The sequence below is a fragment of the Hemiscyllium ocellatum genome, chromosome 29 (genome assembly GCF_020745735.1).
Source record: "Hemiscyllium ocellatum isolate sHemOce1 chromosome 29, sHemOce1.pat.X.cur, whole genome shotgun sequence".
In the NCBI taxonomy this organism is placed as follows: domain Eukaryota; kingdom Metazoa; phylum Chordata; class Chondrichthyes; order Orectolobiformes; family Hemiscylliidae; genus Hemiscyllium; species Hemiscyllium ocellatum.
The window spans coordinates 53,713,689-53,729,293 of NC_083429.1; the positions used below are offsets into that span (position 1 = coordinate 53,713,689).

General features: G+C 42.9%; 1 protein-coding gene across 1 annotated transcript in view; it reads left to right on the forward strand.

Annotated features, from left to right (window-relative positions):
- Positions 1 to 15,605, forward strand: part of nectin1b (nectin cell adhesion molecule 1b) — a 229,375-nt gene that overhangs the window by 145,570 nt on the left and 68,200 nt on the right. Inside the window, exons 3-4 of the mRNA XM_060847081.1 lie at positions 1,829 to 2,131; positions 2,903 to 3,020. Coding sequence (XP_060703064.1) covers positions 1,829 to 2,131; positions 2,903 to 3,020 — 421 coding nt within the window. The remainder of the gene's footprint in view (positions 1 to 1,828; positions 2,132 to 2,902; positions 3,021 to 15,605) is intronic.

Genomic DNA, 15,605 nt, shown 5'->3' on the forward strand with positions numbered 1-15,605 from the left:
GCAATTCCGTGGCAGGCGTGTGAAACATAACAATGTCATCATTAGAGTCCAACAGAATGCTTTGAAGTTTCGTAAAATGGACAGTCGGTGTTGCACTCCCTCAGTAGTGAATTGGAGAAGAAATCTCAGTTGTGCTTTGGCCACAACCTTTAGGAATGTTTTTAGTCACCTGTGGGACGTGGGCATTGCTAACTGTGCTGGCAGTTATTGCCCATCCCTAGTTGTCCCTTGGGAAGGTGTCGGTAAGTTGCAACCTTGAAAGTCCTGCAGTCCACAGGCAGTCCATTGCTCCACAATGCCCTTAAGGAGGGAATTGCAGGATTTTGACCCAGTGACTGTGGAGGAACTCAGGATGGGGAGTGTCTTGGAGAGGAACTTGAAGGTGGTGGTGTTCCCATGGATCTGTTGCCTTTGTTCTTCTGGATGGAAGCATAGGTCATTCTCCTGTAACGTGTATTCCATTAATGCAAATTCGCTGTAACGCGATTGACGAACTGGGGACATAGTTTCAAAAGCACAAACTTTTAAAATGTGTGTTGGCTGTAACGCGATTACATCACCAACACTTTAAGCCTGATTTTCTATAACACGGGTTGCATAAGAACACGAGATTTTAAAAGAACTGCCTGTAGTTATGGGTTCGGAAGGTGCTGTCTGAGGACAATTTCTGCGGTCCATCATTTATACTGTACACAACACTGCTACTAAGTGTTGGTGGTGGGGGGGAGTGGATGTTTATGGATGTGGTGTCGATCAAGGGGGCTGCTTTGTCCTGGAAGGTGTCAAGCGTCTTGACTGTTGTTGGAGCTGTCCCCATCCAGGCAAGTGGGAGTATTCCACCACACTCCTGACTTGTGCCTTTTTAGATGGTAACAGGCTTTGGGGAGTCAGAAGGTGAGTTACTCACCACAGGATTCCCAGCCTCTGACCTGCTCTTGTAGTCACTGTGTTTATGTTTGAGTCAAGGCCAGTTTCTGGTCAATTGAGATATATCAACTGGGCTCCTGGTTACCAACAGCACCATTAAATACTTACATCACATCTTTATGAACCTTAAAAGGAAAGAGGCTTTAATCTGACATAAACCAACTAGACATTTGATGACTAGACCAAAATTGTTGTTACACCCCCCCACACACACCCCCACCCCCCCCCCCCCACACACACACACACCCCCACACACACACCCCCACACCCCCACACACACACCCACACCCCCACAGTGGAAGATTTAAGGAATAGGCAATGGCTGAAAACAAGAATTTTGAAGAGGGTTTTCATGCTGAGCTGGTGGCAAATCAAAGCAAGAAATTCCAGAGGCAGATGGGTAGTACTGTGTCAAGGAGCCATTCAGTGGAGGAAAGGACTCTCATTGTTAACAGCTCGAGATACCTCGTGCAATAGGCATTCACCAACTTAGTGTAACATTCTGATCTTTTATATTCTTCATTCATAGGGAAAGTGATTGTAATGTGGTCCCTTGAATTAGGGAGGTTAACTCATCACCTCACTTTTGCTCAGTGAACTTGTTTTGGAGTCTTTTATTTACCTTGTTATTTGTGTATGAACTGTTCTGACCACTAATATTTAATCCTTTTCCTGTTTGGAGGAAGTATTGAATTATCAGTGTTGATAATGTGAAACTTGAGATGTTGCCAACTGTGCAAAAAAATTTTGTTACAAGCCTCCTGTTATGCTGTTATTGCTGACAAATGGAGGTAACAGTATGAGCATATTTTAAATATAAATGGGGCTGGCGGCATGGGGGAGATCAATCTCATAAACGTCATTGTTCCCTTTCATTAACAGTTTTTTAATTTTCTTGTAGCCAAGCCAGTGAATGATGCGGAGCTCAGTCCAAACACAATCACAGCACGAGCTGGTTTTTCAGGAAAGATTGTTGTGGCAACGTGTACATCTGCCAATGGGAAGCCACCAGGAATCATCACTTGGGAGACGAAAGTAAATGGGGAGGCAGTTGTTAAAGAATTTCACAACCAGAACGGCACCATCACAGTGGTCAGCCAGTACCTGCTGGTTCCATCCAGAGAAGCCCACCAGCAGCTGCTGACCTGTGTGGTGAATTACCAGACAGACCGCACCACCAGCATGCTGACGTTAAACGTGCAGTGTGAGTATCAGATGCATCATTGTTCTTGATTTTCTGAAGCACAACAGAAGCATGTCAACGTTTTACCGTATCTGATGTCTGGCTCTCTGTTCCTCTTCCCTTGCATGTGTACCTCTCTCTATCTCTGGTATACTTGCAGTTCAGTGTCCTTGGACAGACCCCTCACTGTGACATGTGTTCTCAATACCCTCGTAAAATAAGCTAAATTCTTGTAAAGCTCCTCCACTATAGGCTGCTGAATAATCAGTAGACCTGCCTCCCACCACACACACACACACACACACACACAGTGGAAGATTTAAGGAATAGGCAATGGCTGAAAATAAGAATTTTGAAGGGGTTTTCATGCTGAGATAGGTGGCAAATCAAAGCAGGAAATTCCAGAGGCAGATGGGTAGTACTGTCAAGGAGCCATTCAGTGGAGGAAAGGACTCTCATTGTTAACAGCTCGAGATACCTCGTGCAATAGACATTCACCAACTTAGTGTAACATTCTGATCTTTTATATTCTTCATTCAAAGGCACCTGATCAATTGAGAAGTGGTAGGTCACCATCTCTGAACAGTCTGGCCCATTCTCAAAGTTACATTGCAGACAGACACCCATGCAGCTGTATTTTTCAACACGATAATGTGGTTAATTCCTAGGTTTAATAAACAGGTTGTTTAAGGCAAAACTATTAAATGAAGTAAACTGTTTCGGGTTTGGGGGTGAATATATACAAAGCTGTGTCTGAAATCTCTGTGTTGGTGCCATTACTTCTCCATGCAGATGAACCAGAGGTTACAGTGGAAGGATTTGATGGGAATTGGTATTTGAACAGAGAAGATGTGCGTCTGACATGCAGAGCAGATGGCAACCCCCCTGCAATGACGTACAAGTGGAAGATGTAAGTACTTGCAACTCTCTGTATGGGCTCCGCATGAATCAGCAAATGTGGAAATTTTCATTTGGAAAAGAAACATGTGGTTAATTCCTTGGATGGAAAATGTAAATCATTACTAAGCTCCTTTGACAGTGTCTCCATCACAATTTCAGCCAGTTTCTCCCCTTTTGAAGCTTTTTGTGAGTTCCCAGTGTTCACAGATTGTATTTTAGTCCCAGCTGCTTTCTTGATATTTTCCTGGGGTGATCATTCAGAGCGAGATCCCTCCTGACCCTGTTCAAAACCCCTGCCCAAAATCTCCAGCTGGATTAACTTCCTTGTCTAATTCAGGACTCCTTGAACAAACCTGATTTGTTTGTGCTGCAGAATTCACCAGGAGGTGACCTTGCGCTCTAGATGCCCTCCCTAAACCTTTCCACCATGCAACCCCCTCCCCCACCCCCAACCTCTAAAACTGCACAGCACACTTTGGATCACAATATCTCATAATGTGTGGCTCAGTGCCAAATGTCATTCACACTCTTACAACAGCCTTGGAGTATTCTGCCACATTAAAGGCGCCAAGTGAATGGAAGCTGATGTTGTTGTTTTCAGCCACTCCCCAACCCCCACCCCAAGCAGCGACTTCCTCAGAGTGGGGTTTAATCTGGACAGTCGGTCAGCCTGACTTGTCTACTGCTGTTGGAGCGAGGGGGCCATAAATTCTTAGCTGCAATTAAATGTGAAAATGTTAGAATAGTGTTTTATTACCTTTTTAAAATCATTTGTGTTGATGAAGCTCATCATGGGAAATAGATGTTACTGCTGAGGAATCACATGTACTCTGCTTGTATCTACTTGTGATATTCTCAGCTCTGAGAAAGCAGTAGTCTCAAAGACAGGCCTTTACACTCCCGGGATATGTCCTTCTCTATCAGAGCCATCCTTATATCCTCTGCATCGATTGAGCTATTTCATGTTTTAGATATTGGGATGGGAGTGCAAAACCCGATGAAATTTATCATGACAAACTACCAGACTCTGGCCTGGAAATAGAGCTGGGTCCCCAAGATCATATTGTATATGGTTGCATTACCACACAACTTACATTTATATATCCCCTATAAGGCAATTATGCTGCCCAAAGTGCTTGATAACAATGTTCTAAAACAAAATTTGACACCAAGCCACAGAAAGAGTATCAATGCAGCTTGGAAAGTGAAAGGTTTCAGAAACATTTTAAAAGGAAGCTCAATGCTTAGCACTACTGCCTCTCAGTCCCAGGGATCAGGTTCGATTCCAGCCTCTGGTGACTGTGCAGAGATTACATGTTGTCTGCGTGAGTTTCCTCTGGGTGCTCCAGTTTCCTCCAAAAGTCCAAAGATGTGGAGGTTAGGTGGATTGACCATACTAAATTGCCCATAGTGTCTAGGGGTGAGCAGGTTGGGTGGATTGGCCGTGCTAAATTGCCCATAATATCCAGTGGTGAGCAGGTTAGGTGGATTGACCATACTAAATTGCCCATAGTGTCTAGGGGTGAGCAGGTTGGGTGGATTGGCCATGCTAAATGCAGGTTTATGGGAATAAGTTGGGGGAGCTGGATCTGGGTGGGATACTCTTTGGCGGGTCAGTGCAAACTCAATGGGCCAAATGGCCTCTTTCAGCACTGTGGGGATTCTAGGGAGGACAGAGACCTGGGAAATAAATTCTGGAGCTCAAGTCAATAGGAAGGAAGATCTTAACACTAGGGATAGGGCAAGAATATTCAGAGATGTTCAGGAGGCCAATCCCCATCTAGATTTTCCATAGTGATCCCCTAACCTTGGGGATGATGAGATGATGAGCTGCTTTTCAATGGTTGTTGTGAATGTTTTCTCATTGGCAATGGTAGTAGTTAGGATGTCAGTCATCACAACATTGGGGAAGTATCCAGGTCAAATGATATGGACCTTCCAGCATTTTATACTTGGGTCACAATTGATACGAATGCCAGCAATGCTCAGGCAGGACTGAAGACTGACCAGGAAGCACAGTGTCACAGAATGTATGGGGAACTCAGTTATGGTGAATGGCTGAGGAATTGGGGTGTGTGGGCACTAGATGGGAGGAGGCATGGGGCACCATACAAGATAGTACATATGTATAAGGTAAGATTTATAGGAAGCATGATGAGACTTGGGAACTCAATGGTAATAGTTAATGCAGTGAAAACGATGTTTGATCGGTTAAGTAAACAATGCTTGACAAGAGCAGATAGGCAAATGTACAAGCTCTACGCTGTTTGATGTGTCTTCGGAACTGCACCCAGATTGTTTGTTTTATGTTGAAATATGATGTGCAAGGCAACACAAAACCAGTCTTACATCACTTTGCAGTCTGGTTTCACTTGAGCAACCCTGGGTTTCACTGGGCAATGTCACCTTTACAGCAGTTTCTGTGTTTACTGGAAACAAGCACATTGTGCGATGTTTCTGGGTCAAACTGCCAGGCCTGATGGTCAGTTTAATGAGCTTGTTGTGATCCCATGTTACAGCTGAATCCGCAGCACTGTTCTATTAAAATGTTCAAACAACTGTTTCAGCTTTGGATGTATCAATGCAGGTGGATGGTAGGTCAAGTGCCTTTTAATCAGCTAACCCCCTGGAGTCCCATCTGTTCCAACAAATGATGGATTTAAATTGCAACTTCGAGAGCAGGAAAATTGCACCTTCACTTAAAAAAAATCAAAGAATCCCAGGTAGTATCCATTATACCTGGCAAAACGTTGTTGTGGGAATTTAAGTGTGGCAAATTTTGTTGTCTTTATTTATGTTTCATTAGCTGTTCATGCTGAATTTTAAGTGAATGAGGGTTTAATGGATACATTCCGTGGCAGATATGGTATGCAGCACTGTATTCAGTGATGGCTTGGTCAAGTCGGAACTTGCCAGTGCGATTTAACTAGAGTTGGCAGCTTGGTCCAGATCCCAGTGAGCCTAAATTGAATTCAAATGGTTGTTTCTGGCAAGGACCTGAATGTTATATTAGTCTCACTCTAATTGCTCATCCAATGCTGGACCAGTTACGCCAGTAGTGTTAAGAACTGTAATAATAAAATGGCATTATCTCACAAACTCCCCCACACCCAAAGAATTCACGTACATTAACAAGCTACATTAACATAGTTCTGAGCCTTATGTTGTTGAGGCAATAATCCATTTTACAGTTACATTGGAAACTGGCGATCCAGAAATCATTAGTAAATGGTTTTAATTATTCATCAGATGGCCCTGAGAGTCCAGCACAAGAAGATGGTCTGTTGAGTCCATGGTACCCCTTCTAAAGAGCAATCCAGTTAATCCCACTCCTCCACTCTTTCCCTAGCCCTCCTCCTTATTCAGTTTCAAGTATTTAACTACTTCCATTTTTAAACAATTAAATCTGCATCCACTATCCTATTGGGTAGTATCTACTACTACTTAACCAGTCATTGTGTAAAAACGTTTTCCTCCCAGTGTGCTGAAAATTACACAGACAAACCCATGTTCAGGATATCAGTCAGGTTTGCAATGTGATTGGTTCACTTACACTTTTTAGAACCTACATACGCCCATACACAGGGCCCAGTCCTCTGTAGATAAAAGGAATTTGTCCAGGCAGTACTGTTTCTCAGTTAGCTTGGAGGACACTCCTCCCTGGTGCATTCCCCATGGTTTGTCTCAATCAGTCTAAATGGGTTTGTATTTCTTCAATAAAAGTTTCAGCACAACAGTGTACACTGTTACGGTCTCTGTGAAAATGCCTCAACCCATCCGAATCCACATGCTGACAAATTGGCGTCCTGATTTTCATGTTGAATAAATTGAGATTTGAAATTCTCGTATGCTGGGTGTAAGGTGAAAAGCTTCTACAGCATGGCTCTTTCTCAACAATACTCAAGTTATGTGCTACCAAGTGACTTAAAAACATTTCTCCTTAGAGAGTCATATAACTGTGCAGCACAGAAACAGACCCTTCAGTCCAACTCATCCGTTCTGACCAGATAGCCTAGCCTAACCTAACCTAATCTAATCCCATTTTCCAGCACTTGGCCCATATCCCTCTAAACCCATTCAGATGCCTTTTAAATGTTGCAATTGTTTCAGCCTGCACCACTTCCTCTGGCATCTCGTTCCATACGTGCACCACCCTCTGCATGAAAAAGTTGCCCCTTAAGTCTTGCATTGCTTCGATTTACTTTGCCATATATCTGCAAACTCTGTCCTCTAGTTACCAACTTTTCCACCATTGGAAACCCAGTTCTCTTTATTTACTTTATCTAAACCCTTCATAATTTTCATCTATCAAATCTCCTTTCTTTTAAGAAAAACTCTTCTACCTGTTTGTATCATCCTTACCCTTCAGTTTGAGGACATCTCTAATATATCTTTCTGGTTTGACCAGTGGAGTTCCATCTTCATCCCTAATGTCTGCACTGTTTCTCCATGCAACCTTCACTGTTCATAATCTTATAGAAGATCTTTGGGCCTCCCCTCCAACGCCCCCACCCCCATCCCACTTATTTTAGCCATTGATCTGTTCCTGTGCTCTGTCTTTGCCATTCGACAGTGTTCTCCTGTTTACTCCGTTAGAGCCACCAGTACAGTATTGTCAAGACTTTTTGTTGTTGCTATAATTCTTTTCACGTTTTTGAATGGCAAACTACAAATGTTATGATTATGTGAGTCAGATAAATGAACCAAATTACTCATCACAAATTAACATATGGTTGGATTGGCTTGGTACCAAGCTACATGAAGCCTAGTTGAAATGAATTGGAGTGTTGTTTCTCTTGGTCTGGTTGGAGGTTTAGTGGGTTTGGACAGGAACCCTCATTGGAAGCTGTGCTGAAGAGCTTGGTTCAGAACAGGATCATCACTGAACCTAATGAGTAATGAGGGCCAACAAAGTGTTTGGTGCACCTTACTTCATTCACCCCTTCTTCACTAAGACTCATACAGCATGGAAACTGACCCATTGGTCTAACTTGTTCATGCTGACCAGGTATGCTAAATTAATCTAGTTCCACTTGCTAGCACTTGGCCCAAATCCCTCCAAACCCTTCCTATTCATATACCTATCCAGATGCCTTTTAAATGTTGTAATTGTACCAGCCTCCACCACTTCCTCTGGCAGCTCATTCCACACACTCATCACCCTCTCTGTGAAAACGTTGCCCCTTAGGTCCATTTTAAATCTTGCCCCTCTCACTTTAAACCTAGGTCTTCTAGTTTTGGACTCCCCTACTCTTGGAAAAAGACCTTGGCTATTTGTCTTATCTCTGCTCCTCTTGATTTTATAAATCTTTAAGGTCACCCCTCAGCCTCTGACACTCCACGGGGGAAAAAAGTCCCAGTCCCTCCTTTTTAATGCAAACCCTCCAATCCTGGTAACATCCTTCTAAATGTTTCTAGTTTAACAACATCCTTCCTACAGCAGGGCAACCAGCGTTGTTTACAGTATTCCAAAAGTGGTCTCATCAATGTTTTGTACAGTCCCACCATGAAGATTGAGCAATTTCAGTTCTGGGGAGGGAGAATTTGCCTAGTTATTTTTGTCATAAGGTAACACTGTAAGGTTGAGTTATACATGGTTTAAATGAACCATGAAGTGTTTCTTCCATGAGCTACCTGACCTCCATTCAGTTGTCACAAATTGCAGAATTCCTATAAGCACAGTTCTTAGTGGCTGGGCTGGCTCTCCATTACAACAATTTGCCAGATCTATTCCCCAACTATCTCCCTGTATCCTGCCCCTTATTCCCTTTCTGATATCAATCCAATTCTCTCCTGAATGCTTAATGTGCTCCCTCCACATTCCCATGCAGTGTAACCAGATTCTATGCATTTGTTGTGGGGGGGAGGAAAGAGTTCTTTCCCTGCATCTCTATTTGCTTCTTTTGCCAGTTGTCTTAAATGTGTTCCCTCTCATTCCCTTTTATTCATGGGATGTGGGCACTGCTGGATGTGTCAGTAATTATTGCCTTTCCCAGATTGCCCTGGAGAGGTTAGGGTTGGGGTTAGGGGGGGCTGGTGGGGGGAGGTGGTGGTGAGCTGCCTTCTTGAACTGCTGCAGTCCTGTTAGGGAGAGAATTCCAGGATTTTGACCAAGTGACACCGAAGGAACAGAGATATAGTCCAAGTTGAGATGGTGAGTGGCTTGGAGACACTTCTGGGGGTGGTGTTCCCATGTATCTCCTGCCCTCATCGTGCTAGATGGAAGTGGTCATTGGACTTGTCCTAAATCAGTTCATCAGCAGGAAATTCTTCCCTGGTACTCTCTCTACACTGTTTACTCCTCAAGATCAAATCTTCTCTTGACCCTGTTCTCCAAGGGAAATCAGACCAATCTTTCCAGTCTATCTAAAAAGCTGAAGTTTCTAATCCCAGGAACCATTCTTCTGAATACTTCCTGCAGCCTTTTCTAATGTTGTCTTATCGTTCCTCGATTGCAGTGAAAAGAACCAATGATGCTTCAGCTAAATCCGTGAGATAGAAGAGCAAAAATTAGACCATTTGGCCCAGTTGAGTCTGCTTTGCCATTCAATCATGGCTGATATGTTTCTTAACCCCAATCTCCCCATAACCTTTGATCCCCTTGACAATCAAGAACCTATCTATCTCAGTCTTAAATATACTCAATGACCTGGCCTCCTCAGCCTTCTGGGACAATGAATTCCATAGATTCCCCACTCTGGCTGAAGAAGTTTCTCTTTATTTCCATTATAAAGCTTTACTCTAAGGCTCTGCCCTCAGGTCCTAGTCTCTTCTGCACAGTGGGAACATTTCCCCAAGGTCCACTCTGTCCAGGTCATTCAGTATTAGATCCCCCTTCATCTTTCTAAATTCCTTCGAGTATAAACCCAGAGTCCTCAAATGTTTCTCTTATGTTAAGCCTTTTATTCCTGGAATCATTCTTATGGACCTCCTCTGGACGTGCTCCAGGGCCAGCACATTATTTTTGAGCTATGGGACCCAACACTGCACACAACACTCCAAATGTGGTCTGACCAGAACCTTCTAAGCCTCAGAAGTACATCCCTGTTTTTATATTTAAGACCCTTTGAAATGAATGCCAACATTATATTTGCCTTCCTAAATACTGACCCTACTTACAAGTTTACCTTTAGAGAATCCTGGGCTAGAACATCCCAAGTCCCTTTGCATTTCAGATTTCTGAATTTTCTCCCCATTTAGAAAATTGCCCGTGCCTCTATTCTCCCAAAGTACCTGACTTCATATTTTCCTTTGTTGTACTCCAACTGCCAATCCTCTGTCCACTCTCCTAACAAGTCTAAATCCTTCTGCAGCCTCCCCACCCCTTCAATACTACTTGCCCCTCTACCTAGCTTTGTATCATCTGCATACTTAGCCAGACTGCCCTCAGTTCCTTTGTGGAACACCACTAGTCACCAGCTTCCATCCTGAGAAGGAATCTTTTATCCCCACTCTCTGCCTTCTGCTAGACAGCCAAGCTTCTATCCATGCCAGTAGCTCGCCTCTGACACCATTATCTTACTCAGTAGCCTCCTCTGCAGCTCCACAGTTAGGGCCAAGCCAATGTTCCAACAAGTTTGTCAAAACATTCTTGCTTTTTGAATTCTTTTTATGAAATGTAGGCATTGTGATCTCGGTCAACATTTATTAACTGTCTATAATTGCTCTTGAGAATGATGTGGAGATGCCGTTGTTGGACTGGGGTGTACAACATTAAAAATCACACAATACTAGGTTATAGTCCAACAGGTTTATTTGGAAGCACTAGCTTTCGGAGCGCTGCTCCTTCATCAGGGGGTTGTGGAGTATAAGATTGTAAGACAGAATTTATAGCAAAAGTTTACAGTGTGATGCAACTGAAATAATATATTGAAAAAGACCTGGGTTGTTTGTTAAGTCTCTCATCCTTTAGAATGACCATGGTGGTTTCAGTTCTTTCATATGTAAATCCCAAAACTTTACTTTTAAAAGTTACATTCTCAAGTGCACTTTAACAATTGGTGTCATGTCTGCCCAGATAATGTATTGAAGGTGTGAGTTTCCCTGTGTGAGGCTGTCTGTGCCCCAATGGTCAGACTGATTCTAATCTAAAAAACAGATTTACAGAATCTTACATAGATTCATATAGTTTTTGAGCAAAGTAAAATGTAATTCTGCAAGTACAAATTCACCCCATAAACATTGTGTGTGACCACACTGCACTCTACACAGACACTCCTACACACACGCACTCACACAGACCCTCACTCACACACTTACACATACACTCCCACACACACCCTCTCACAGACTTAAGCCCCTTTACACTCACATACACACACAACTCTCTCATAGACACTCATAACCCCCCCCCCACATACACACACACACGCATAAGCGCACACACACACACACACACACACACACGCGCGCGCATAAGCATACATGCACACACACACACACACACACACACACACACACACGTTTATGGGGTGAATTTGTACTTGCAGAATTACATTGTACTTTGCTCAAAAACTGCACGAATCCATGTAAGATTCTGTAAATCTGTTTTTTAGATTAGAATCAGTCTGACCATTGGGGCACAGACAGCCTCACACAGGGAAACTCACACCTTCAATACATTATCTGGGCAGACATGACACCAATTGTTAAAGTTCACTTGCAAATGTAACTTTTTTGAAAAACATTTGTGATTTACATATGAAAGAACTGAAACATGGTCATTCTAAAAGATGAGAGACAATCCAAGTCTTTTTCAATATATGATTACAGTTACATCACACTGTAAATTTTTGCTATAAATTCTGTGTCTTACAACCTTATTCTCCAGAACCACCTGATGAAGGAACAGCGCTCTGAAAGCTAGTGCTTCCAAATAACTCTTTTGGGCTATAACCTGGTGTTGTGTGGTTTTTAACTTTGCGATTGAGAAAGTAGTATTGAACCACTGCAATCCATGTGGTTACACTGACTGTTCCAAAGTCAGGCTGCTGCAGAGTTTCCACCCAGCCACAGTGAAGGAACGGTGATATATTTCCAAGTCAGGATGATGAGTGGCTTGGACCGGAACGTGAAGCTGGTGGTGTTTCCATGTATCTGCTGCCATTGTCCTTCTAAATGGTAAAGCCAGAAGTTTTGAAAGGTGCTTTTGAAAAAGCTTTGACGAATTCCTGGGCCATCATGTAAATGGTGTAAACTGCTGCCAGTGTGCATCAGTGGTGGAGGGAGTAGATGTTTAAGGTGGTGGGTGAGGTGCTAATCCTGAATTGCATCAATAATGCACCCATCCAAGCAAATGGAGAGTTTTTGACCACACTCCTGAGTTTTGCACTGTAGGTTGTGGACAGACTTTGGGGAGACAAGAGCTGAGTTGTTTGTCTCAGAAACCCCAAATACTGACCTATTTGTGTAGCCTCGGTATTTATATACTTGCTCCAGTTGTACTTCTGGTTAGTGGGAACCCCTCAAAGTGTTTGGTGATTCAGTAATGGTAATACCATTGAATGTCATGGGGAAATGTTCATTGCTTGGCATGAATATTGCTTATCACTTATTATCACAAGCCTGAATTTTATCCCTGTCTTGCTACATATGGACACAAACTGCTTCAACATCTGAGACATTCTGCAATAACAAACAAACATCCCACTTCTGGCCTTTATGATGGAAGCAGTATCATTGATGAGATTAGATTAGATTCCCTACAGTGTGGAAACAGGCCCTTTGGCCCAACGAGTCCACACTGACCCTCTGAAGAGTAACCCATCCAAACCAATTTCCCTCTGACTAATGCACCTAACACTATGAGCAATTTAGCATGGCCAATTCACCTGACCTGCACATCTTTGGACTGTGGGAGGAAACCGGAGCACCCGGAGGAAACCCACGCAGACACAGGGAGAATGTGCAAACTCCACACAGACAGTCACCAAGGCTGGAATCGAACCTGGGACCCTGGTGCTGTGAGCCACCGTGCCGCCCTGAAAATGGTTGGACAAAGGATTGCAGCCCTTGAGGAACTCCTGCAAGTATCAGTTAGTCTCAAGAACAGTTACTTTGACCAAACTTCTGATGTTCAGTTCCTTTTAAACGTGTTTTCATCAGGACTTTAGTGAGGCCAGTGGCGCAGGATAGCGTCCCTACCTTTGAACCAGAATTTCTGGATTTAAGTTCCTCCTGCTCTGGATGTGTGCGATAACATCGCTGAACAGGTTAATTTAAAAAATAGGTTAAAGTAAAAAAAAACAGGTTAATTAAAAGAATTGTAATGAAACTCCAGAGCTGACTGCGTGAACTGTGAGTCAATGAGTAGGTAATTGTTCAGTAAGTGCCTCTCATCAATACTGTCAACAAACCCTTTCATCACCTTTTTATACCAATGAGCATGTCAATAAAGCCTGTAGATATTTTGCCTCAACCTGTTGAGATGTGTAATAATTCCATGTGGGACTTGAATGCAGTTTTTCCCCAGAGTGACAGTACCACTGTGTTATAAAAGGCCTTTTTAATTTCAGATTTTATTGAATTCCCCTTCCACCTAGTGCTACGGTAGGATTCAAACTCTGATCCCTCCAACATTACCGGAATCTCTAGATTAATATTGCAGCAATAAGACCACTTCACCATCGATTCCCCCATCCTTTTAGAACTGTATCCTGTCTCTGCGCATTCTTTCCACCAAATTGATTCACTTTACACTTCTCAAGTTTCAACTGCCACTTGTCTGCCCATTCTATGAACCTCCCAATGTCCTTTTAAAATTCTACACTATCTTTCCCATAGTTGACAATGCTCCTGAATTCTGTATGATCTGCAAATGTCGAGATCACTTGTTTGCCAACTCCAGTTGCCACACCATTAATCAGAATGTCGGTAAGCCAGATTGAGCTACTATTCTGTGCTGCATATGAGCAGTTTGTGTTTGGTTGAAATGTCTAAACTCTTAGTTCAGGCATGTTGAAATTTCTGAGAGAGGAGATGTCCCTCTCATCCATGTGTCAGATCTCAGCTCAGTCCACTGATGTGAAAGGAATGATTGTTTGATGCATTATTACCAGTTTTTCTTCCATGGCTTTTTTTATTATAATGTAGAACCTTCAATTTGATGATTACATTTACTCAATTGAATATTAGAGGGTGAGTTACAAAGGAAGAAATGAAGGGAGTTTATATTGACTGTAGACCAGAGACAGTGTGACTGTCTCCCCCAGTATTTATCGTGTGTGGCACTGTATCCCTGTAATTATAATGCATACAATGTCCTATCTCTGCAGTATAAAGCTGCCCTGCAAGAGGAGACTGATTGGATATTCCTGTGGCCTGTCAGTGCTGGCTGAGTCTGGATAGGAACGAGAAGCTTGCTATCATCTTTCTCCATTATTTGATAATTGCACTTATTTAAAATGCCCACTGTCTTGTCCCTCAGCATTGAGTTGTTCCCCATTACTTTGTATCTCTGCGATCAAGTGACTGTTGTCATATTAAAACTGTGTCTTCATTGCCACAGCTGCATCCTCCAGTCAGGAAGCTGACTCACTCTCATTGTTTATAATGAAAACTGTGGCAGCAAATTATCTGTGTGGGTATTACACAGACTAATGGATATGTCAGGCAGGAGCGTCAGATCTTTGGCTCGGGCTAATGTTCTCTGGAATTTGGATTGTGAATGTTTGATCACAAAGTTTCAAAGCAACTCCAAACACCATATCTGCCTTTGATTTTGCCGATCTTGTTGTTTTGAAAGCTAGTCATGAGTCAGTTTATTATCTGCACACAGATTGGTTCCAGTTGCTTTGGTTTCTTTGGCTAAATGCAGTCTTACAGTTATGTGGCATCGTGCCTGTTTGATTGCTATTAAACCTGGAGAAATCTGGAGTGGGGGGGAGGTGGGGGTGTAAAACCTTTTCTCAGGCTTTAAAACAGATGGTATCAGGTCAGAAAAGGTAGGTCTTGGTACTTAGTTTAAAATGCCAGTGCTGTAAATGGTACTCAGTGCTGTGAATAACTGGCAAATGATTCAAAAACTCTCATCTTGGCCAGCATCATTGTGTTTATAATCTGATGGTGTGCTGTACAGTGCGATGTTATAGGTAACACTGTACTCCCCCAATGATCAGGATTATGACTGATGAGACTGACTGAACTGTGAGTCCTCACCCTTGTGCCTGCGTGATGCCCACATCAGTTCAGCAGCTTACAATAATAAGCGCTAACCTTGATCCGAAATCTTCCTTTTAATGAGGTTCTGCTTATTCTAACTCTTATGATCCAGCACAAACAAATATTATGTGTATTTTAGTTGTTGCTCATGGTGCACTATTTAGGGAAAGGCAATGGGATATTATTTAGCTACAGAATGATATAAATCTGACCATTGATCTCACCTGACCTTGCGCTTGCGTCGGCTTGTTCCATCTTAAGCAACTCCACCAGAAACCTTTAAGAACTGTTTCTTTCCACAGCAGGCCAGGTGTCAGACTGTGAGTGATTGGACAGGGCTTAACTGTGGTTGTGATGATGGGAGACAGAATTTGCCCAGACAATTAATCGGCTTTTCAGTGCCCCGAGCTGATTTACCACTCGCCTGTATGTGCAC